Source organism: Pleurodeles waltl, chromosome 9, assembly GCF_031143425.1.
Source record: "Pleurodeles waltl isolate 20211129_DDA chromosome 9, aPleWal1.hap1.20221129, whole genome shotgun sequence".
NCBI lineage: Eukaryota > Metazoa > Chordata > Amphibia > Caudata > Salamandridae > Pleurodeles > Pleurodeles waltl.
Genome location: NC_090448.1, coordinates 151007172 through 151031730, shown reverse-complemented (window position 1 = coordinate 151031730; position 24559 = coordinate 151007172). Strand labels below are relative to the sequence as shown.

Sequence of the window (24559 nt, the reverse complement as noted above, 5' to 3'; positions counted from 1 at the left end):
ATGGAGGCAAAATGGGGCCACATCAAATTTAAGATTCAAATACATACAGTTTAACTTCATTCACAATATATACTTGACTTTAGGGAAGTATAGATTAAGATTTAGCAGCAGAACCTTCAACATATCAAGACTTAACAGAGACACTTCAACATAGCAAGCCCAACTTACACTGCAGCTCCTAGAAAAATATGCATAGTTCTCCCAGATGGCCTAGTCATGTCCTAAACTAGAGGGCTATTGGAAAGCTGTCACAATGAAATGGAGTGGTATGACTAATTTAGAAAAACTCCAAGACCTGCATATTGCTGAAAATGCTTCGACCAAATACCGAGAAGGTGGAATTTTAAAATTGTTCACATTATTGGACAAATGCGAGATAAGTAGGTGCTGGAAATCATCCACACCTCTTTAGGATTATAGGATGTGCATCAAAAACATTTAGATGGATGGAGGCTGCAAACACAATGACACAGGATATTAAGTGATTAAGTGGCAGGACACGTTCAACAGATGCTCCATAATTATGAGATGCAATCCAGATCCAATTCCACACTCAACCCACGATACCTTGATTGATAATGGTGTTTGTGTTTAGCTACAGGGTGTTCAAAATGGAATTCACAGTCCACATAAGTTAAATACAGTATGCATGATGAGGAGCAAGATTTTACTAGGACGAGGCCATGTAGAGAATAGAAGGTTCCTGACAAACACTGGCACAAAGAAATTGCAGGGTCTGCTGTGTATGTGGGAGTGACAGATGTGTCAATGTTATATTGTAATGTGCAAAACTGATATATCAGAGGGTGTGTGTTATGTGGGAACAATTGTGAAATGAGATAAAACAGTTATAATTATTGTTCACATCTTTATTTGATATGGCAATGAGCAGTTTAAAGATTGCATATGTGTGATTCCTACTGCAGTATCCACTAATTCTGAATATCAGTAAAGGAAGATATTTGTTAAAACACACGTTTCTCTACATGGTCCTTCTACTAACACATGTGGTGCTCCACAAGATTATTTGATTCACTGTTTTGTTTATTTAGTGTGTAGGAGCTGTGTGTGTTGAGTTTCACAAGCATTCTGTTCACCAGACCCTATGTATTGCAGAGTATTCTAAATTGTAATAGATAAACTAGAATAGGCATAGTAACCAGACAGTGAGTGCTAATCAATTTTTAAATGGGGTAGTAGTTCAGTGTAGTTCAGTGGGCTCATGCACATGCTTGAATTAAGCTCAGCCAGAGCAAATTATTGGGTTGCATTCCAGTTCATCGTTTTTTTTTTTGTTTTAGGTCTGCATGCCATTTTTTATAAAGACCAACCGTGTTTAGCATGCTTGTTCATTCTACAAAGCTCTTGCCAAAACAAAACATCATACACTTGTACCATAGCACCTTAGCCAGATGACGTACCTGTCTATGCCCAGGAGAGTTTATAAGCTACTGGCAGATCCCCTTTTTCTGGTAAGAAAAGCTGAACTAAGCCTATCTCTTACCAACCCAGGAAGCTCTTCTATTATTTTATGGTCTATGTACAAGAACACAAATTAATAACAATTTATTTTTATATAGCTCCTAATACTGTGATTCTGCTCTTCCAAAGTACTCTACGTAGCATATGTTCTATCACCAAATTTTATAGTACTCTGTGTATTGACCTCTGAGGGATGAAAAGTAGTTGACCTTTCCAGGATTTAGATTTGTGGTCCTTAGTACACATATATCAGAGATGAGGGCTTACGTGGCAGACTCATATACTAGCTATATTATAAATATATGCTGAATGGCTGGTGTTACCAATTATTAATTGTGGTACAATCAGAAACTTGAAGTTGCCTAACACATGCCACTAAACTTCATGTCCAAGAGTATAATTTTAAAAAGGTTATCCTGAATTTTTCTTAACTAAAAATCAAATGGCAAGAAACAGTTTGCTGTATTTAATGTGTCACATCTAAGTGTGTTGAGTTTGAGGGGTACTTTGCTCACAAAACCCCATTTATTGCAGAGTACTCATCTGAATTATAGTAGATGAACTAGCGGGTTCTAATAAACAGCAAGTGAGTCGCAATTCATATTTTAAATGGTGTGGCACTTCAATACCTTTTTTAGGGTTAATGTACATGCTTTGCATATTACACAACCTTATAATGAGGGAAATCTTATAAAACAGCATAATATTCTATACATAATATAATGTATGCCTGCAAGAAACTGGGTTATTGGTTGAGGCTGAACAGGTGGCCGCAAGTCGGGACTTATAAGGGAGACCAACACACTCCTCATGGGTGACATATTCTCCAGGGGTCATGCAGGGGTCTGCCTGGTGCAGGTCTCTGGTCCTCTGCCTCAGTCGCAGCACAGACAGCACCTCAGGTAAGATGTAGCCTCAATTAAGTGAGTTTATGGGGTGCTGTGCTCTCAGTGCTGTTGACCCTTGAGTCACTGTTCCTCCCTCTGAGGAATGTTTCAACCTCCTGCTTCTCCATCTGGGCCTCTCCTTTTGGTAGTAGTATTGCCAGAAACCTGGGTTTTTAGGGAGCCTTGAGTGGCTGCCCCTCCCTTCTCTTCTAATACTGGTGGTAACCCATTTCCTAGAATGCAGTTAGTGGGCATCTGAACATCTATGACCTTCCTCTAGGCCACTTCCCAACCCCATTCCAGCGACACCATAGCAATACGCCAGAAGTCCTACAACTTGGTCTAGGTTACCCTAAACAGTTGTCCGGTGTACAGCTATAGGAAAACCAGTTTTTCCACAAACATGGTCTGACTAGCACAGGTATCACTTAGGGCAGTTGCCATGTATCCTATAAAATGTGACCTGATTGAAGTAGAGACTCCTGTTCTCAAGGATCATAAGTTTAGCCTTGGGGTTTACTTCCCATCTAAGGGACACCAGGGCATGTTCTCCCCTCTACTCCTGAGGCATCCTTCCCCTAAGGCACACTGGCCACCTCTGTGGCACTACCACTAGTGGATAGTCTCTGGGCACAGTCCAGGCCCCATTGCTTGTGCCCCAACTGGGAACAAGCCATGCACCAGAGTTGGAAATGGGGTACCCTGGGCCACTCACCACCAGAAACTACTCCCTTCCATAAAAGACACATGGGAACCCTGTCTACCCATTTTATTTTGGCACCTGTCTGTGTAACTTTGGACATCCCTCTCACTCTGCTAGGGGGAACTCTATACGGGTCATTCCGAGGTACATTCTTGTGGACCCTGGAGCTGAGCCAGAGGTCTGTTTCCTTTTCAAACTCCCTTGTGTCAGTGAGATTGCTATCTTATAGGTGCTGGCATAGTTCTGGGAAACTATTAATTATGGTTTTCACCTGCTGTTTATCACACAAAGTACGCATATACATTAGTTCCTTTTGAAATAAAAACACTTCAATATTGAGAGATGGGATGTCTTACTTCCACTTACTAAGAGGATGATGCTGTTTGAAATATTTATACACTTTATAAGTGAATTGGCTTTACTTGCACTTTAACAAACTTTCTGAATGACCTTCTTCTGTCACCTGTTCCTGTATTCAATCAAGAGTGTTATTAGTTTAAAGTTCAGACACGCTTACTTTTTGGTCACAGAGACAGATCAAAACATAATCTGTATCATAGCAAAAACACGTGGAATTTGTTTTAAAAAGTTGTTAGGCGTTTGACGTTTAATTGTTATTTATGAGAGGTTGCTGTAACACCTCCTGAGTTCCGCACACACAGGTCCAGAACCACTTGACGGTGGCTCATATTTGCGGATCTTCTACCTGTGATGCCAAAAGTGCACTACTGCTCAAAAGGATGAGGAAAATGGCGTTAGTGTGAAACCATGCTGGCTCGCTACACACTGGACATAACACCACAGTTTGAAAACCCTGACAAAGGGTCAGTGAAGGTATTATTTTTAACTTCTAACTGGATCACTGGATTCCCCTGCTTTATGTTTTTACTTGAGTTGAGGCAATTTCACTGCTCAAATGTAATAGGAGTATCTTAAATTAAACATAGCTACTCATGACATATTTACATATAGCACACATTTGGATTTAACCTCACATATATACTAGCATATAATATTTAAATAGTAGCTAAAAGTATAATTTACCTTCATTCATGTGATAAAATTGGTAACAAATGCCAATTAAAACCTTGTATTTTTTTCTTTTACTTTATTACATCAAGCACAAGTGCTTTTAGGATAACTTTGATAATAACACTAGCTTTCAATCTTGGCAATCTGCCATTTCTTCATAGTGAGGCAAAATATGTCATTCTTGAGCTGAAGAAATAACACGTGCATCAATCCCCATTGCTCCCAGTTCATGCTCTGTTATGTTAGGAAGACTTGGCTGAGCCGAATCCAATCTGGAATTAAGAAGGCTCCAGGGCATTTTTAACAAACTGTCATTCATCTGAGCTCCAGCCTTGTTTAAGTTAACAGAATGCAGTTTGTCAAAATAGGGCTTTCCCACATTCCTGTAGGTGTATTTTTTCATTCCCTATGTAGCTTTGTTCATCTGCGATGGAGAACGCCTTTTTAATAAAGTCTTTGGAATTTAAGATGAGTTGAACTGTATGCTCAATTCAGCCATTGTTCTACGGCGGACTGGTTACTGAGGAATTCCTCGTTCTCGATCTAAAAAAGAGGGACAAACTTACATATTCGTATAGCAAACTAATTTTCTTCGATAAGGTTTTTTTTTTTTTAAATCAGCTTGAATTAGTAAATATGTGAGAATGCTTCCAAGTAGTCCCAAACGCTGAAGATGCAGAATTATTTCCTGTTGTGTTTTTTCGAATAAGATCGGGAACCTGGCAAGGAAATACAATAAAGGCTGAGAAAGGTTATGAAAGTACTAAAACAAGCACAATTTAGGATTAGTGAATTAAACACAAAAAGCCCAGTAGCAGGAGTGTAAATAAGACCAAGGTGTGCTGAAAATGTGTAAAAGCGGTATGTAGGATTGAAAACATAATATTGATAGTGTGTATTTTCTAGTATTTTGTTGGCTAATGGTTGCCACAGGTGATGGTCAGTGCAACAGTGTATGGAATACCTATGCTAATTAATGTTAGTCCTTCCCTGCCAGTGGCAGTGGTATGGAAGGAGCTGCAGCCCCCTCATAATAACGCATAATTAAACCTTAATCACCAAACACAAACAGTTAAAAAATAAAATACTGCTATTTTCTGATGTTACAGATCTTAACTTGAGACTCTTGTGGCAGCTTATAGGTGGGAGTCAGTGGCACCTCATCCTGAGGTTTTCTGAAATCACTTTGATCTAAACAATCCCTTACGTGTATAAACTGCACACTTGCATTAAAAAGTACAGCGCTCATTGTAGGAGGAAATTAAGCATGCTACCTCTTAATATTGCATTGTGATGGGAAGAAAGATTTTGCAGAAGGTCAAAATAAACTAAGGTACATGGGTATATTTTGTGTGATGAATGGTAGGTTAAAACCACAACTAAACATCTACAAATCAATGGGTTTTGAGGTTTCATATTTTGTGACATCATATCATGCTCATTTCATTAATGTTACACATTATGTTATTTTTACAATATTATCCTATTTTATGATATTTCCCTCATTTCGAGGTTGTGGCATTTGTGCAGCATGTGCATGAACTAAATAAACCGCACTAAACTACCATAACTTTAAAAATATTATTTAGCCGACACCTTACTAGAACCCAGCTAATTTACATAATTCAGTTAAGTGACCTGAACACTCTGTAGTGCATATGGCTGATGAACACTTCTCAAATTCAACACATCAGGTGCTACACAATGAATAAAACACATGGGGCTAGATGTAGGTAGAAATGGGTTTGTGACTCGCAAACCCATATGCAGGATGGTGTCCCTGACACCATCTGCGAATCGCAAGGGGGTCGCAAAGACCCACCTCATTAATATTAATAAGGTGGGTCGCAATTTGGGACCCCTTTGTGATTCTCTGCACTCACTGGGATGGTGGCCTGCTGGAGACAGCAGACCACCATGTCTGTGACTGCTTTGTTAATAAAGCAGTTTTTTTTTGTATTACAGCCCGTTTTCCTTAAAGGAAAACGAGTTGCAATACACTCGAGAAAATGAAACCATTTGGTTTCATTATTTCAGAGCCATTCACAAAGGGGGAGGGGTCCAATTGGGACCCCTTCCCTTTTGCGCATGGGTTAGCACCCACTTCACATGGGTGCTAACTGCGAATTGCTTTGCAACCGCGTTCGCGGTCACAAAGCAATTCTGCATCGCGATGCGAATTGCAAATAGGAAGGGGAACACCCCTTCCTATTTGCGAGTCGCATTCCCATTTTGCAAGTCGGTAACCAAGTTACTGACTCGAAAAATGGGAATGAGCATCGCGATACGCGTTTTGCATGACGCAAACAGCGAATTTTGCTGCTTGCGCCATGCAAAACCTTTTGTACATCTGGCACTTGGTTGCTTGCAATCTTATGGTTAGTTAAGGATAATTCAGGATCACATTCTAAAAATTATACTCTAAGACAGGAAGCTTAGTCATACATGTATTAGACGGCATGTCTAAATGTATCACAAATTAATAATTGGTAGCACCAGTCAATCAGAACACGTTTATCACGTTTAGCTGGTAATAAGGCCCAGGGACTTGAGCACTCAGCACTGATAGTGGTATATTCGACCCAATCACATAGCTGAATTCTGGCATGGCCAGCTCACTATCATCTTTCAGAAGTCAGCACATTGAGTACAATAAAACTTGTTCATACAACATAACCTAAATTGTTCTAAATTCAATAGTGTTGCATTTTATGCAGACTAGTGGCAATAGAAGGGCTTCCTTAGATGTTAAGAAACTGGCTCAGTACAGCTCTTCTTGGTAGTAATAGGGATCTGCAGTGACCTTTTCACTCTCCCTGAAATATGCAGGTACCAAATATGGCAAAGGTGCAATGGTACAAGCATGTAAGTTCTCATTTGTGGCAAGACCTTTATGAAATAGCCAGGAATGCTGGATGAGGCTGGTTCCTTTCTGAAATAGCACACTGAGCTAAAACGTGATGAGCTGGAATGCACCCTGATCAATTGGCATTGGCTGGTCTTAATTCAAGCATTTCACCTGTCATTTTTTGAATGGCATTATTTTGAATGGCATTACACCACTATAACACACTAAAAAGTGCTGTTGAGTTTAAATGGTTCTAGATGACTCTTCGTATTCAGAAGAGCAGAGACATGAGTGAATCTATTTTGCCCATTCTGAATTTTAACTTGGCACACACATTTCTGGGAGTCGCTTTCAGATCTATCTTTGGAGACACCAACTTACACTCTAGTAGGTGAATAACATCTGATTCTGAGCTCAGGCAAACTTTGTGTTGGCATTTGACTGGTGGTGGGGTGTAAAAAAATTGAGTTTTAGTTGAGGGGTGTGAGAACCCACTTCAAATAATAACCACAGTCCCTGTCAGGGTGAACCAATAAAATCACTAAATATTCTGTGCTTAATACTCTGGTAGCTTGGCACAAAGCAGTCAGTCTTAAGTTAGATGCAATGTGGAAATGGCGTATGCAACACTCAAACAGTAATGAAGTGAAAACACAACACAAGAAAAAATCCAAGTCAATTTAGAAACATAGAGACTATTGTACTAAATAGAATGACACATAATTGACAAACATCCAATAAGTAGAGAAGATATGAATTTGTAAAATTGGATAAAAAACTGTGCCAAAAACAACAAATCGCCAACTGCTGTTATTGTTTTACTGTTGCTCACATGAATATCACCACAATTTGTGTATTGCAGCTACAGTGGGCCCATATATACATGCCACACCTCAATTATTAGTCCTTGAACCCGAGATCAAGGAGTTGACAATATGTGATGGTGTCAGTATTGCTGGTGAACCCTCTGCATTATTATAGTATAGCGAGACTAACCAGGCTGATAGTCAGTGCAAGCTCCGCCTACATAGTGTATGAGGCAAGGTTCATGTCCCAGATGGCAGTGCCCAGTGAGGAGTGAGTTCTGACAGGGATGGTGAGTCATGGTAAACCAGTGGACATAAGAGCTAACGGAGCTCTTGAATGAAGGCCAGAAGACGAACTCAGGATTACTTTGTGCACATCCACAAGAGCCAATCAGGGGAGTTTCATATCCACCACAGTGGCTATGGAAGGAGAATGTTTGAAAGCCAGCAAGAATGAGAGAGCAGAAGGGCGGAGAGGGCCTAGGGCACTCACTAATGTATTGCATCAGCAAACTCTGTCCATGAGGGACTATGTGAGTGGGGAGGCAGAGAGACTGTGGTGCATGAAATGATTGAGGGAAATGATGAAGCAAAGGTGAGGAAAGGACAGAAAGTGGTAGGTAAGAGGGAAAACCAGACAGAGTAAGGCAAGGGCCCAGATGAACCCTTAGAGAGTGAGTGGCGGTCACGGGGTAGGTTGGGTGATGGGACTATGGAAAGGCTTAGGGGCAAATAGTGTGACAGAAGATCAAAGAGAATGGGGCTGAGACTGTGAGGGGAGTGAGAGATTGAATGCAGATAGATGCTAACGGGTGGCAAAGAGGCTGAGGAGGGGGATTAGGGGTATGAAAAACTGAAGAGGATGTAGTAGGGGAGACATGCCCCTCCTACAAAAGTGGCCCAGGTGAGAACGAGGGCAGAGAGAATGAGCGGGATACAAGGGTGTTGGTAGTTCAGCCACTACAAGTCTCTAGTAGCAGAAAATAAGGGCCTCAATTTTAAAGCATCAGTCAGTCAGGTGATAGATCACAGGTTTACTTAAAGAACAACTCCTCCCCTTCAGCACTGCAAGAAAAAGTAGTTTAACTGTAAATACTGGCCCACTTTCAAACCTGCCACACTTTCAGTTTGCTTATGTGCAACATTTCCATGTTTCCAGTGTCAATATATGTGACATTTCAGTGTCTTGCATTTCATTCCTCAAATTATACTTTACTACGTGTGTAACAAAGCACCTATATTTCTTTTATAAATGGGTTATTTTCAGAAATGTAATAGTCTACAGGAAGCCCGGACACATCTACAACTGTACTAGGTGTTGATGCAGGGTATAGAAATGGTAATGCTGAGAAGGACCTAACCACCATTAAGACACCAAGAACATAAATAGGAAAACTATTACTAATCCAATTAGGACATTAGAGTTACTCAGTTTTGTTGCAATACCGTTATCAGCACCCCTCTTGAAAACCCGAATACTTTAGGGTGTCTTAAAAAAAGGATGCAAGCCCTCACACCTCAACCTGTCTGGCTTGCTTCATCTTTGGGCTGCTTTTCCTTCACCATTCTTTAACTTGAAGGACGAAGAGGATCCTAGTATGGAGCACTGACCTGGAGATCTTTTGTAATGAATGGGAAAGTGAGCTACCGACTGACAAATTGAAGTGTAATAATGCAGTGTAAAGTAAAATTAAAAACAACAAATAAGACAAAAAAAGGACAACAGTTGGCCTCTTTTCCCTACATGGTCAACATGTTTCAGTCCCATTTGTTGCCCAGGATGAGTCAGGGTGCTTTCATCAGGACATAGTAAGCTCCAGTGTAGTTGAGTACGGTATCCTGAGCAGGGTGTAGTGTAAGGTGTCTAAATACAATTCACATGCATAATTCTACTTGTTATTAACCTGATTCAACTTGAGATGGATGGCATCTGGAAAGGTTAGCTGGCCCCCATAGGCAGGGAGTTGTGATGGCCGGACTTGGGTCAAACGAATGTCATGATAGGTCACCAGCTTAAGACCTATGGGTTTAAATATGCCCCCCAAAAGAAGTACAGATCACCTAGATGTACATACAAGCCAGTATCGACAGCATGTGGCATTTAGCCACAGATGATGACTGTAGGAGTATACCTAAGCTGAATTTCAGAGCCTACTACAATTGAATAGCTGCACACATGTTCTTTCCTGCTACATCTAAGTATGTTAAGGGTTGCTCACAGAGAAAGCGCCAATGGGCAGCTGAAGGCAGCAGAGCTCAACCACCTTGCTCAGTAAAAGGACAGTGAGAAAAAACTGCGATAGCTTGACACTGAAAGCCTGCCATTGGTGTTCCTTACTCAGTGTTCCTCCCTGCTTTGTACGAGCCGGAAAATTGGACGCAGAGTTGGAGTAGCACGTCTGCTGAAGTGCTCAGCAAACTCCCTTTTCTGCACTAATGTCACTCCCTGCACCCTAGTTCCCACCTGTGCCAGTGAGCATCAGTGAAACACTCCCCTTTTCTCGACTGTTCCCTAATGTTTCAGATTGCCTCATCAATTAAGTGCTGTTTTTTACTTTGCATTCTGGCATGTGTAATATCACATTTATAACTGGCAAAAGAACACTATATGAGGCAACCATAAACAAGAACTGGCAATGCCAATAGTATGGTGTCACATGCAAACATAGACATACACAAATGCCCACAGAATAAACGTGCTGTGTCACTAAGCTACGTGCTCGTTCTGTGCCTTTGTGCCTGTGCTCTGATTACAATGCTTGTTTGGTGGTTAAGAAGATGGAACAAACTAAGGAAGCACAGAAAGAGGCATGTTGCCCTGATAAATGCACAACACTGCCTATTTACATTTGTGAGTGGCTGTGTTATCACATAAGAGCTAGTCATACTGGCAATAATAATCTTTGCTTATACATTATACTGCCATTTGGCCATTTCTAAGAGGTGTAAATAGCAGATGACATTATTGCCCATATTATGCAGTGCATTTTACCAGCCTTGCAAGGGTACAAGGCATAGGGGGTCCTTATGACCCTGGCGGAAGGTGGAGAAGCGACGGTAAGACCGCCAATAGGCTGGCGGTCTTTTCTCTGTGTATTATGACCATGGCGGTTACCGCCATGGTCATCCGCCGGTTCTCCGTTCCGCCCACCAGGGCGAAGATGACCGGCGGGCTGGATACCTGGGTCTCCAGTCCGGCAGCCGTCATTATACCGCCAGCGGTATTTTCACCCGGCTTACTGCTGTGGATTTCCTTCGGTTGGAACCACCATGAAATCCATGGCGGTAAGCACTATCAGTGCCACGGAATTCCTTCCCTGGCACTGATAGGGGTTTCCCCCACCCCCATCCCAACTCCCTCCTCTACACCCCCCACCACCCCTGCCACCCCCCAAAGGTGGCAGGGCCCCCCTCCCCACCCCGACCCCCAACATCACATAACTCACAAACACATGACACGCATGCAGGCACCACCAACACACACACGCACACACACTGACATACATGCCAACATCCACACACACAGTCAGACACGCACACCCACATACAAACATACACGCACACATCCATACAGACATACCCACAGACATACACGCACTCATTCCCAAAACACGCAACACCCCGCAAGCATACACGCACTCACACACCCCCCTACATACACAGATGCACACCCCCATGCACCCACACACAACACACAACACCCTCCCGCCCCCCTCCCCTAATGGACGATCGACTTACCTGTTCCGTCGATCCTCCGGTAGGGGACGGGAGCCATGGGGGCTGCTCCGCCGATACCACACCGCCAACAGAACACCGCCACACCGAATCACAGGACGTGATTCAGTGGGCGGTGTTCTGTTGGCGTGGCAGTGAAGGTGGAGCAACCTCCACTTCCCCGCCGCCCGCCAGTATGGCTGTTGGCTGCTCTCCGTCGGAAAAAGGACGGAGAGCAGCCAACAGTCATAATATGCGGTGCGGCAAACCAACACTACTGGCGGTCTTCCGCACAGCGGTCCCTCAGCGGTCTTGTAAAAAGACCGCTGAGATTGTAATGACCACCATAGTCTGCGTTACCGGGATTCAAACGTCTTACCTTCAGTTCGCTGTATTTGTCAGTGGAAAAAAGTCATCTCAGCTATTCTGCTGGCTACGATGCCATCTTCACAGAATATCCTGCATCTGAATGATTTTAATTAAAGAGATATACAACATTAATTTAATTGCTGAGGGTGATGGAAACGGATTCATCTTGCTTTGTTTGACTAACCAGACAGTAAAGACAAATTCATTAAACATCAGCTGAGAATGTGGAACCACTGGCCGCCTACAGAAAATATATTCAGTAGCATGTTATGAGAAGCAGCATATCAAGATGTTAGAGACACTACCATCACTTGGCTCAGAGGCATAGGTATAGTTAAAAAACGTATATTTCATCTACTTGTTCAACTGAAGAAAGATGGCACACATACTTAGACATAGCAGAAAGAAATTCCAGAAGATTGAGCCCATATCCAACCCATCATGTAAGATGAACCCATCACAAGCATTATTCAACTAACACAACTTGTGTCATACCGAGCCTCCATCACACATGCATCCTTAATTCAAGCAGTTTCAAACTCACACCCACCCTCCACATCGCATGCAGTCGCCAATGTGTGTATATATAAATATACACACATATATATGTATATACACACACACCCACACATATATATATATTTGTATATAAATATATATATATATATATATATATATATATGTATGTATATACACTTAAAGGACACTCCAACACAGTGGATCAAAAGCACTAGTGTCTTTAATAAGAAAACACCAGCCCCTGCCACGTGCTTTGGCCAAACCAGCCTTGTTCAAGCAAAGGCAACATACATAACAACAAACATAAAAAGAGTATAGATGGGTGAAGAGTGATGGACATAGTAGAGTGACTTAAATATTAGTTCTGTCAGGATTACGTGGGCCATCTTGGAAAAGGAAAATAAAAGAAATAATAATACACATTACTGCCTCGTATAATATGATACATCATCAGAGGGCACTTACTGTACCAGAGTTATAAAACAAAAGTAAAAAAAGCATATAACACTCAAACATAAGCTAATTTCTAAGATATCCTATATGTATAGAAAAGAAGGAAATCTCAGCAGAGAATTACATCAAGTTACTCAATACATAAACTAACATGATACAGCCCTACTGGGCAAGAAGTCACTCATAAAACGTGTGAAAAGGAAAACTTAAAGTGCAAAACCACAGTCTTTACCCACGGTCATCAGAGTTTTAGAAATTAAAGATACGGTAGGGTGCCCCAGACGGGGCAACCTCTTAGAAAACGTGAGGCTAGATGAATGAGAGTTCTCTCTTAGTCTCCCTGCAACAGAACAGAAAAACGTTGTCAACTATGTCAGAGAGCAGAAACCTTACTGGAAATGTACATGCAACTCCTCACTGAAACTTAGTGCTCAGTTAAATTATTCACAGGGATTCAAGCTTTCTTAATTTGTCAAGTCTATTCCCTCCTACAATATCCGGGGCAACATGGTCCAATCCAAAGAATCTGAGATACTTCCTGACACTAGAATGGAAAGGTTCAAAAAGTCTAGCAGCATAATGTTTATCTACATCGAAGATAGGCCTCATGTGTTCCAAATTCCGCTTATGCACTGGATGCAAGGTACTGCCCACACAACGCAGGCCACACAGGCACTCCAGTACATAAGGTACATGGGTGGTACTACAGGTAATGAATGGGGTAATCTACTTCTGTTGATTCATCCAAGGTTCCCTTTTGAGCTTAGTATTTGAGGAGTATCGGGAAGCCTTAAAGTTCCCACATATATAGAAACCCTTCATCTCCTTTACATTCGATCTCACTGTTTGGGATTTCACCTCACTTTTCACCAACTGGTCCCTCAGAGACTTACTTCTGCAGTACTAATCTGAGGGTGATCAGGGAGACTATCACCTTTCACAGGGTCACACTTTTGGAGGCCCTAGTTTCTCTCCAGGATGGCTCTAACCTGCCCAGAGTCACTATTGAAAGAAGTGATGAGTCTATTAGAAGCACTCCCATCACCATCAGTGATGGATTGACCAGAGGTTCCAAAGAGGATGTCATCTCTGGAATGTTCACTGACCCTGCATATAGAACTATAAAGATACCCCCTATCCTCAAATCTCTGTATCATACACTGTTGTTCCAAAAGGTAACCTTTGTCAGCACTGCAGTTTATTCATGCCCTCACAAGTTCCCCATATGGAAATCTCCTTTTAAGGGAATTAAGGTGGGTGCTAGGGGCATGCAGTAGACTATTGCCTGATATGTATTTCCTATGTAGGATAGTGATAACCACATTGTTTTTGATCATGACTTTCACATCTAGAAACACAATATGGTCCCTGCGTATATTGCAGGAAAATTCAATGTTGACAGTATTTTGATTCATTCTAGATACGACCTCTCTGGTCTGTAATTCTCCCCCTTGCTATATAAGAAAAAGATCATCAATTAATGTTATGCAAAGGTTCCCATGTTGCATATCTTCCAGGAATTCAGGTGCAGTGGACACCTGTTCCTCCACCAGCCCATGAATACGTTTGCGTAGCTGGGGGCTACTGTCCCCTGTAGTTGACAGAACAGTGTTTGCTCAAATATAAACATGTTAATATTGAAATAGCAAAGTATCATTTCAAGAAGCGTGCAAGTATGTGAATTATACCCAGCGGGCCTAGCTTTGAAAAAATGTTCATATGACCTAACACCATCATCATGTCTGATACATTTATATAGAGATTTCATAGCTGAAGTGCACTGAACTAAATATACTGATATATATATATGTTAATAGATATACAGATATACACACATCTATATGTAATTATACATACATATAAAAAAGAACAATGTTTACTGCCCTCTAGCCCTACCCTTCCTACCCTTCCCTGAACCCTCACAATCTCTTATTACCCATAAACACTACACACTCTGAATCCATTATTAGCTCTTAATTCTTCTTACCTCTACCCATCCATGACCTAAAAACCCTTTATTACCCCTTAACAATAGCCACCCTGGACCACAATACCCTTTATTGTCCCTATGCACCATCCATCATTGAGCTTTAAAAAACCCTTACTGCCTGTTATCACGATCAAACTACCCAGCACTGAGCCCTAAAACCCCTTTTACCTACATAGGGCCTGATTCTGACTATGGCGGACGGCGGAGGCCGTCCGCCATAGTCCCGCCGCCAAATGACCGCACCGCGGTCAAAAGACCGCGGCGGCCATTCACACATTTCCTCTGGGCCGGCGGACGCTCTCCAAGAGAGCGCCCGCCGGCCCAGAGGAAATGCCCCTGCAACGAGGACGCCGGCTCAGAATTGAGCCGGCGTAGTTGCAGGGGTGCGACGGGTGCAGTTGCACCCGTCGCATATTTCAGTGTCTGCAAAGCAGACACTGAAATACTTTTTGGGGCCCTCTTACGGGGGCCCGTGCAGTGCCCATGCCATTGGCATGGGCACTGCAGGGGCCCCCAGGGGCCCCGCGGCACCCCCTACCGCCATCCTGTTCATGGCGGGTTTCCCGCCATGAACAGGATGGCGGTAGGGGGTGTCTGAATCCTCATGGCGGCGCTCCGCCGCCATGGAGGATTCCCCCGAGCAGCGGAAAGTCGGCGGGAGACCGCCGACTTTCCGCTTCTGACCGCGGCTGAACCGCCGCGGTCAGAATGCTCGTGGGAGCACCGCCAGCCTGTTGGCGGTGCTCCCGTGGTCGGTGGCCCTGGCGGCCACCGGCCGCCAGTGTCAGAATGACCCCCATAGTGTTATAATGCCAGCATGCACTGGCTCACGGTTCACTACTTCAAAATGTATGAATAAAAGAAAAAATACCCATTTACACTTAATCTATTTCACTTCTTTGTGACAATCGCTCTGAAACTTGAGTGCCTAATTGAGCTGTGAAGTGTTTCCATTGGCATTCTTTTTATCTGACTGGAGCAAAGAGTCAAAGTCTATATTCGTCTAAGGGAGCTCTTCCTTACAGTGCAAAGCGAAGCCTCAAAGGATCATAGAGCTAAAGATATATTTTACTCCTCTTCCATCCACCACACACTTCAATGGGGTTGCATGTGACATGGTAAGAGTACTCAGGTCATCAATGATGACACCATAATGCTTCCAATATAGGCGACAACAAACCGACAACCATGCAAAACTCAATTAAGTTTAATTATGTGTTTAACTTTACTTCCCCACACTTTGCCAACCACAGACAACCCCCAGCATAAACAATTCACTGACAGTGAAGTAGGCTCATATATTATGTTGACCAGAACACTCGCTGTTTAGCAGAACAGTATGGTTAACTATTAGAAAAGTTAAGACTTTTGCAACTTTTCTCAAACTGTTCATTTCGTCTGTAAATTCTCACTAATTTTTTTTTAAATCTATTTTGTTGGTATGATGTTTGTTCCGACCGACAACCCCCATCTTTTGTGTGAGGCAGATTTTTCAGTCTCAAAACATGTAATTTAGGATAAGTGCTTGTTTCATGACTGCTCTCAGTGAATTCCATCCGTATCTTAAAGAATGATGTGAGAACTGTGCCTTGTGTTTGTGATAGGATCTGTGTTATGAACTGCATGAGTGCTTATGCAAATATTTCTGAATACAGTGCTTCAGGGCGCTGAACTCAGTCATCAATCAACCACCAAATGTGCAGGCTTTAGAGAACTATGGGTCTTTAGAAAGGCCTAGACACAAACACAATGAAGCTCTTAACGAAACCAGTGATATTAATACAGCTACATATGTTAATCTTTGTCGAAATCATTAAAAATAACAACGTGACTTCCGAGTTCTACACCTGTGTGCGAATTGGAAGGATACCACCCAAAATCTCAAAAAGTACGATTATACCTTTTTTTTACGCAAAACTGCATCGGATTTGTACACAATAAAATGCAGTGCTTTGCATGTCTGGAATGTTATATGTGATATATGGTAGCAGACATTCATTAAACGTATGAGCTGTTGCCCTCAGACACATGTTATATTGTGGAAGTTTTATATTTTAGTTGGAAGAAATGATGAATGCCCTGGATAAGACGAGACAGGAGCTTGATTCTACCAAAGCGCGTCTCTCCTCAACACAACAGGCCCTTTCTGAAAAAGAGGGACAGCTGGCTAATTTAAGATTGGAACGGAGAAAACAACATGAGGAAATACTGGAAATGAAGTAAGCAGTTTTTGATTTTCTATGTCATGTTCTTGCTTTTTAATTGTTCAAAATAAATATAAAAATAATTTCCTTAGATGTGTGTGTGGGGAAGACCAAACACCAAAAAAACACCAACACTCTCGATATAGGCCGAAGACTCATGATTTTTCTAAAGGGAAGAACAATGTTAATTGAGGCTTCTTCCACTTCAAACCTTCTCCGCTCCAGTAGAATTTAATGACACTCTTTTTTCTCTTAGCTGTTCCTACATGTTGAGGTATGCTGCCTTATGTGCGTCCTGAGCTCAGACCCTACTAAAACGCCATTTCATCACATTCATGTTGACCACTAAGTATTAAAAGTATTCACTATTATATCAGAGTGTCCAGATACTGTCAGGTGGAGGCACGACGCATGGGCTAGTCCTAACCTTTCTTCTCTACTGCCTAAGAGGAGATCGATTGGTGTTTTTTCAGGATCTGCACTTTTCCCACTTAGACCTAATGTGGAATATTCTGGTTAGCCCTTGAAATAACCCATCCTTAAGAAGGTTTAGATAGCGCTCCTCGATATTTTTTTCAAGGGTTGCCAACATGGTCGAAATGCTCGGAAAATCAGTTCTAACATCTTTAAATGTTTTTTCTAAATGTTTGTTACAAAAACATGCAAAGATGATGGCATGGCACACACTGGTGGCCATCTGTAAATGTTTTTGTAAAACTTTGTTGCATAAAGAATTAAAGATAGCCACCCGTGCGCCCGCATGCATGAGCGAACATTCTAATAGTGTTGATGGAATAAAGCAAAATACCTTTAAAAATGGCAAACCTATTAGCTTTACTAATGTTTTTTATAGTCAGAATGTATACAAGCATACATGCAACAGATTTACCACAAAGGGAAACTGCCAAAGTGAGAAGAAATGGCAGTATGGTTTAAGGCCAGGTTTAGAACATCTATGCAAAGGAAATAAGGTACTTTAAATCAATCCCAAGGCACGCATAATCTCAAACTGTTTTTTTTTCTTTTTTCTGTCCTATATGCCTAAACTTTGGCTGGCAATCTGTACACACTGCCAGAATTAACACTTGTGTGATTAAGTTTGAATCATTGCAGCATGCACTTCGGCTGCTGGTTTTGAGATAAGCAGAAAATGTGTATTTAAGAACGTTCATGATGATTTCCGATGCTTACATTATGTCTAAGTTCCGAGCATAGCTTTGGATTTTAAACCCATCTGGCTGCCACTGAAATCCTCTTTAATTTACGAGGTACAATAAATTGTCGTTTTCCAGGCAATTTCTTTACTTACCATTGAAATTATTTATGTGTACTGAGATATTTTAAGACTGAATAATGGTAAACATTCACATTATCTAGATAGATATTTGGTTCCAATTTAAAGGGCTTCTAGTTTCGTCTCTAGTCGTGAAACAGGCCTCAAAATTTATTAATCACAGATAAATGTATGTAATCTTCTAATAGCGATATGAACGCACTGAAATCCATACAAGAAAACGCTGTACTCCATCAAAACACCGTTATTAAATTTCAGGATATTTTCTGTTTATTGGACCCAGTCATTGGTTAATTGACCTGATAATCAACTCCCAGTGCACTCATGGTCTTTGCAGTGGTTCATGTTTTAATACATATCCTCACATTTGTCATCAGTATAAACTTTACTCATATATATATATATATATATATGTATATATATATATATATATATATATATATATTTATGTGGTGACACAGTTACTGTTATTTAGGTTCAATGCAGCTCTTGATACATATTTCACATATTTGATACTCTTTCGTGGAATGTATTAGCACCAGTCTGAAAACACTTACACTTGGACAGTACTTTATTCCAGCAACAGCATGTTCTAGTTAGGAAAGTTCTTGCAGGGTGCATTAGAATTCAGGATCCTTTAGGATGAGATCCAAAACGTATTATATTTACGCTCACCAGACAACCTGTCATAACAAATGTGAAGTGTTTTTTCTTGTTTTTAATATCCCTTCCTCCATTTCTGTTTCTGGATTGCAGCTTTGATTTTGTAATTCTAAATTTTGGAGTTAATCTGGCACATCGCCATTAAATTCAGTTTTGCATGATCCACCCTACTCTTCCATTTTAATTGCCCAATAATTAAAGTGTCATATTACTGATACTGTTTTTAATTTCTAAACGTGCAGCTCCATTTAATTTTACCAAGCAGAGCAGGGTGACTAGAAATATAAGTGTTTGACTGCCTTGAAACACCAGATTGTGAGTGCCTTCAATCCCATTACTGCACCATGGAAAAGTTGGCTCATATATGTTTTTTCTTATATTTTAGTAATCAGTCCTTACTAAAAACCAATTCATCTTTCAGGTGACATATTCAGCAACGTGTCTCTCCGCCCTTCGAAAAGTGCATGCTTGTAGTGTTCTGTGTGTTAAAATAAGGAATAGCAAATGGTAAAAATAAAATTGGTGGCAAACTGATGTATCAAATTAATCATGGCTTCTCTCTGACTGCTCAGCAGTGCTTCAGGCCCTTCTTATACCTGATAGAGAGCGATGTAGTGGAGGTGCCATACATTAGGTCATGCATTAGTTTACTGTGTCTCTCATTTATTATGTATAGAGCTTTGGCATTTCTCTAAGGTGTATGACCAGTCCATTGGTGCCTGAAATCCCTATAGGCAAGATAGTTCTAGTTTTAGGTGAAATTCATATGTCAGTCAGAGCTCGTGTCCTTACAAAATTAAGCATATGGATTGGCTTTGGATCAGCTCTCTCTAACAGTGTTAGATGTGCCAATGAAGATAAATGTAATTTAGCTTTCTATAGGAGCTCAGAATTGCGTTTGATGCACATTAACAAGTCTGCCTAAAGAGGGACACTCTGTCTGGTCCTCTTAATGTTGTGAACGCCTGTCCAGAATATGATAGGGAAACACTATCTAAGAATATGAATGTTGGTATTAGTACTTGAGTCTGAGATTTTTATCCCATAATTTCAGTGAGCTGTGTAGTGCTTAATTTGAGCCAGTGGTTTCTGGAACTTGGCACTGGCACTTAATTGTCAATACCGACACTCAGGATAGTGCACCACAAGGTGGCACTGGTTGTCTAATTTTAAGATGAGCACAACACTAATTCAATATAAATTAAAAATGACTAATAACTGCCTCCCATTCTTGTAACTTTGAGAGCCTTGAACAGTCTGAATTGTCACATTTATAGAAGTGAGATGGTTAGCAGTTGTATTGGTACTGTCATTGGCAGTGCTGGAAGGGGCAATGGGTGGTGCAAGCTGCAGTGCCCCATCTGGCAAGGGACCTAGCACTTATTATTTTAAAAACTAAGTACTGAGCCAAGTTCAGCATTTGGGCCCTTGGATGTTGCAGCTAATTAAATTTGAAGAAACATTTTGTAATAGCGGTGGTAAAAGAATTACTCTGGGTTAGTTTTGCTGGCTCGGGCAGTTGCAGGCGATCATTCACTAGCTGCTGGGATTCACATTCTGCATTGCGTGTTTACTTTGTCTAGGGGAACATTTGCTAGTACTTTATGGGTTTCAGTGACCAGGTGCTCCGGTCAGCACAAAATGTAGGTATAGATGTGTTTACCTGCCCTCCATCACAAGGACCACTGCCAGCATCTCTCATCCCAGCCACCTTCTCATTTTTGCTATCAGGTCCAGATCCTGCACCCGGTGTACCGGCTGTTAATTCCTCTCCCTCATCTACGAGATCCCAGGTCCATGAGAAAGAATCACAAATGAATCAGAAATGCTCCTTTGTGCCTGAGCATTGATAAAAGAGTATCCACAGCTGGTCTTGCCACATCAAGTTAAGGTCAGGTGGGGAATAAGTGTGATGCACATGATGCTGGAAGCCACATGGTTTGCAAAATGTTCCTGGGTGAAGAAGATGAAAGCAGCAAAAAGTTGAATCACCTAAGCCTGCAGAGGATCCCACAAGGAGGGGTAGTGGAGACCTGAGAATTATGCCACCATTGCCCATCCTGCTTTGTATATTGCAGACCCTTAGAGGTGCAAAAAGCTTCAAGAATCCCTAAGATGAGAAGCAAAGTGTGCAAGTATTTGCTTAACCTTGCTGGGTTTCACCATCCCACACACTTTTAAGTCTTATCAGTGTTAAGAGACATCCTCTATCCAACTTCACTGCTTTGTCTTTGTTTATGTTCAATATGAGGGAGGAGTAATTTCTCTACTGCCTAAGGTTGATAAAGGAGTGGTATGCTTCTGCCTTGGTGTGTGATGTGAGAAGCCTGTGCTTGTGGAGTCCCCATGGTTGTTCATGAATCCTTCAAAGGTGACATGCTTCTGCAAAAAATGTGATATAGGAATATAAACAATATGTGATAGGTAGAGGAACACAGCAATCTTGCATCTTACTTTTTTTGCAGGTAAGCCTTGTGCCTAACCTATATAACCCTTTCTCATAAGTGCAATCCATAAATGCACTTCAGTCATAAATCTATACACATATTCACCTGCTTATTTATCCATTTTCACATGCAGTCCACTCACACATTCACTAGATGTCAGAAAGTGTTTGTTGGCAGAGGACAGGTAGCGGGCTGCTAGGCACCAGTTTTGGGAATTGGATTCCTTTACTCTGCTGTGCCGGGTACTAACCTACTGTTTAACAAGCGCAGCCCTTTATCACTTCAGTCTCAAGGAAGTGAAGTAAAACAGTCCATGGCTTGCTAAGATAGATGGTGCGGCATCACAACTCAGCAGAAGACACATCTCACATAACAAATCAATTTCAGGAAGTATTGGATGCTCAACAAGACATGCCACCTAAATGGACCAAAGAGCACAACCCAAAGTTAGCTCTCTAAAGTCAAGGTAAGTCAGAGAGTATTATCAGAGTATGATAGAGGACCAGCGTTGGCATCTACATGCACACCAAGATTCCTGAGGCACAGAGGGATGGGGCTGGGAAGTGATCAAATTATATCCAGGGTCACTTTGTTGACTCTTTTGTAGTGAAGTGTCTCTGCACAGGGCAATGCACCCAAGAGCTCTAAGGTAGATCACAGGCACAGGTGAAAATTGGCTTATCAGTGACTAGAGGAACAAGGAGGTAATCAGCTCACCTCAGCTCTCAGCAGCTCATTCTGTCCCCTATGTTGCTATCTGTGTTTCAGTCATGCCACTTAGTCCTATCCTCACAGTGACTTATTTTTAAAGACAGATGTGCTGCAATTTGCTTTTCTAGGTAGGACATACATGTACATATAACACCAAAATCCTCTTCTCCTCAATGATAGCTCCTTCTACCATAAATTGCAACAACCAGATTAGTGCCTGGATTTTAGATTTGTTCCTGGCCTGAGAAGGAATCTGATTGCCAACTCAGAAAGTTGTTGCAGGACAACGCTGTGTATCACCGGGACACTGGTCAATTAGAAGTCCTCAAACACTTACCTAGGGTATACACCTCATATTTGTAATTGACTAGTAGACTAAAATGCAGATTGCTTAGCTCTGCTCTTCATTGTGAGCTCTTTGATCTCAGGGTGTTGACATCACTTACCAAGAATTGCTCAGCAATTAAACTTTTGATTTGAGGTTCCGGCAGGACGTCGGTTGGAGCAGGGTGTGCTCTGACTCTGAGATTAAGACTAACGGCAAGAGGGAAAGAGGTCTTTCCCTATTTGGCTATTAAACATCACTGTCTGTTTCCCACCTATGAGCAAGATGGAAAGGATTATGAGAGATGGGGTCTATTTTGCACATCACAATACCATTTGTTCTTCACACATTCTTCAGTGGAGTCTGGTCTAATTCTGAGGGACCTCAAGAATTTTCTGTTTCACATCTCTTTCTGAAGGTAATAGGAAAATGCCTTGTCCTTCCACTTATAAGCAAAACTGCTGCCAAAACAGACACCATTTCTCAACTCTACACTTAGGTGTACCTCAGGTGAACAGACCCCGCACTGAGCCTCAGGCTTTGTTGCTTGTGGTGCAACCATGCATACATGTTGTCTGAGCTGCAGCAAAAATCGAAATCTACATGGCTACAGAAAAAAAACTTCCTCTCCCAACATGCACTGCACTCACTCATTTATCCATTCATTAAGCAGTAACCACATTTTCCAACTCACCCATCTACACTACAACATTCACCTAAACTCACAAATTAATTAAAAAAAAAAAACTTTCAACAGGCCAGGCTCCTATTGACTTTTCCAATGCCTGTTTTTTATTGTGCTGATGTTTGGTTACTTGGAACAATGTAACATTTCCATCATGTGAGATGACAATTTTAAGCAACAGTACACATCTGTTTAAAACATACACACATTTACATATTGTTGTTTATTCTGCGATCAACTGCTAAGTTGTGGTGTAACTTTTTAGAATGCATTATTAGTAATTTTTTCTGAATGCTTTATAGCAGGTGTGTCCAACATAGGTGTAGGAGTGCTGGCTTCATGCTAAATGTTCATGACATCAACAAAAAATATACTTACACACATTGCATCTAAATTAACTAATTTACATAGTCAATGGCTATTGCAAAAATCTAGCCTGCATTGGTAAACATTTGACACCCCTGTTACATAACAAGACAGTTATACAGCAGATTATTTGGATGTGTTTCATTTAAAATGCATTTTGGACTCTTTGTTTACTTGATTTTGTTGGCTGAACTATTATGCAGAAATTAGTTCACTTCCACTAATTTATTTGTAAACTACACATTTCAAGAAATTATAGTTCGGAGAGGGTGAACAATTCTGCTGTGCTGGCAGAGTTTGCAGGGGTTTGCTCACTCCATGTTCTGCTTGGAGCGTGAAGTTCCAGCAAAACTCCGCCATCCGCCAATGTTAAATTGGCAAACATGAGCAAGAATTTGCCTCCCCTAGTACGATTTTCGGGTGCTAGGATGCCTCCCAGTAAGATTTCTTAATGCGGGCGGTGGCAGCAGATCACGACCATTCGTGTTTAGTAAGCTGCCACTCGAGTGGAAAATCTACTCGCTCTGCAGAAAGAAGCAGAGCCTTCTGGCACACTGCCTGGCACCATTCCTGCTGATTTTACAGCACTGAACAAGCCCCCGGTGCTAAAACTCTGCGTGATCAGTGCAACGTTCCCAAATTCCACCTACTCATGAAACTCCGCAGATTCTCATGGAGTTTTTATGTAACTCCACAGAATTCCACGGTGTGAAACTTCGTGAGTTCCACCTAGGCCTAGTAATAATTCAGTGATGTTGGGTGTATATTACTGTTTGGTTGAACAAGTGTGTCTCAGCACTTTCTCTGTGTGTGCATGTGTGCTTTTAGTGTTGGCAAAGATGCTATATTTATGTTCTCTCTGGGTGCCTCTAGTATTGTCTCCTGGTGCATGCCCTATAAAAAGCTATATATGCTGCTATGTTATGTGTATTGATATAGCACACAATTCAGCCGGGGAGGTATCCTGGTGCTAAATCAGAAGCTGTATTGGCCAAGCCAGGATAAGGCTAGAGGAAGGGCCAGGTCTTACGTTTTGTGAGGAATTCAAGAGTAAAGGCAGC

At 41.5% G+C, this 24559-nt stretch overlaps 1 protein-coding gene across 2 annotated transcripts in view; it reads left to right on the top strand.

The window, feature by feature from the left end:
- ERC2 (ELKS/RAB6-interacting/CAST family member 2) overlaps window positions 1-24559 on the top strand; it is a 2244592-nt gene that overhangs the window by 1556889 nt on the left and 663144 nt on the right. For both annotated transcript variants that reach the window (XM_069206453.1, XM_069206452.1), the window contains one exon: window positions 16862-17022. In XM_069206453.1, coding sequence (XP_069062554.1) covers window positions 16862-17022 — 161 coding nt within the window. The remainder of the gene's footprint in view (window positions 1-16861; window positions 17023-24559) is intronic.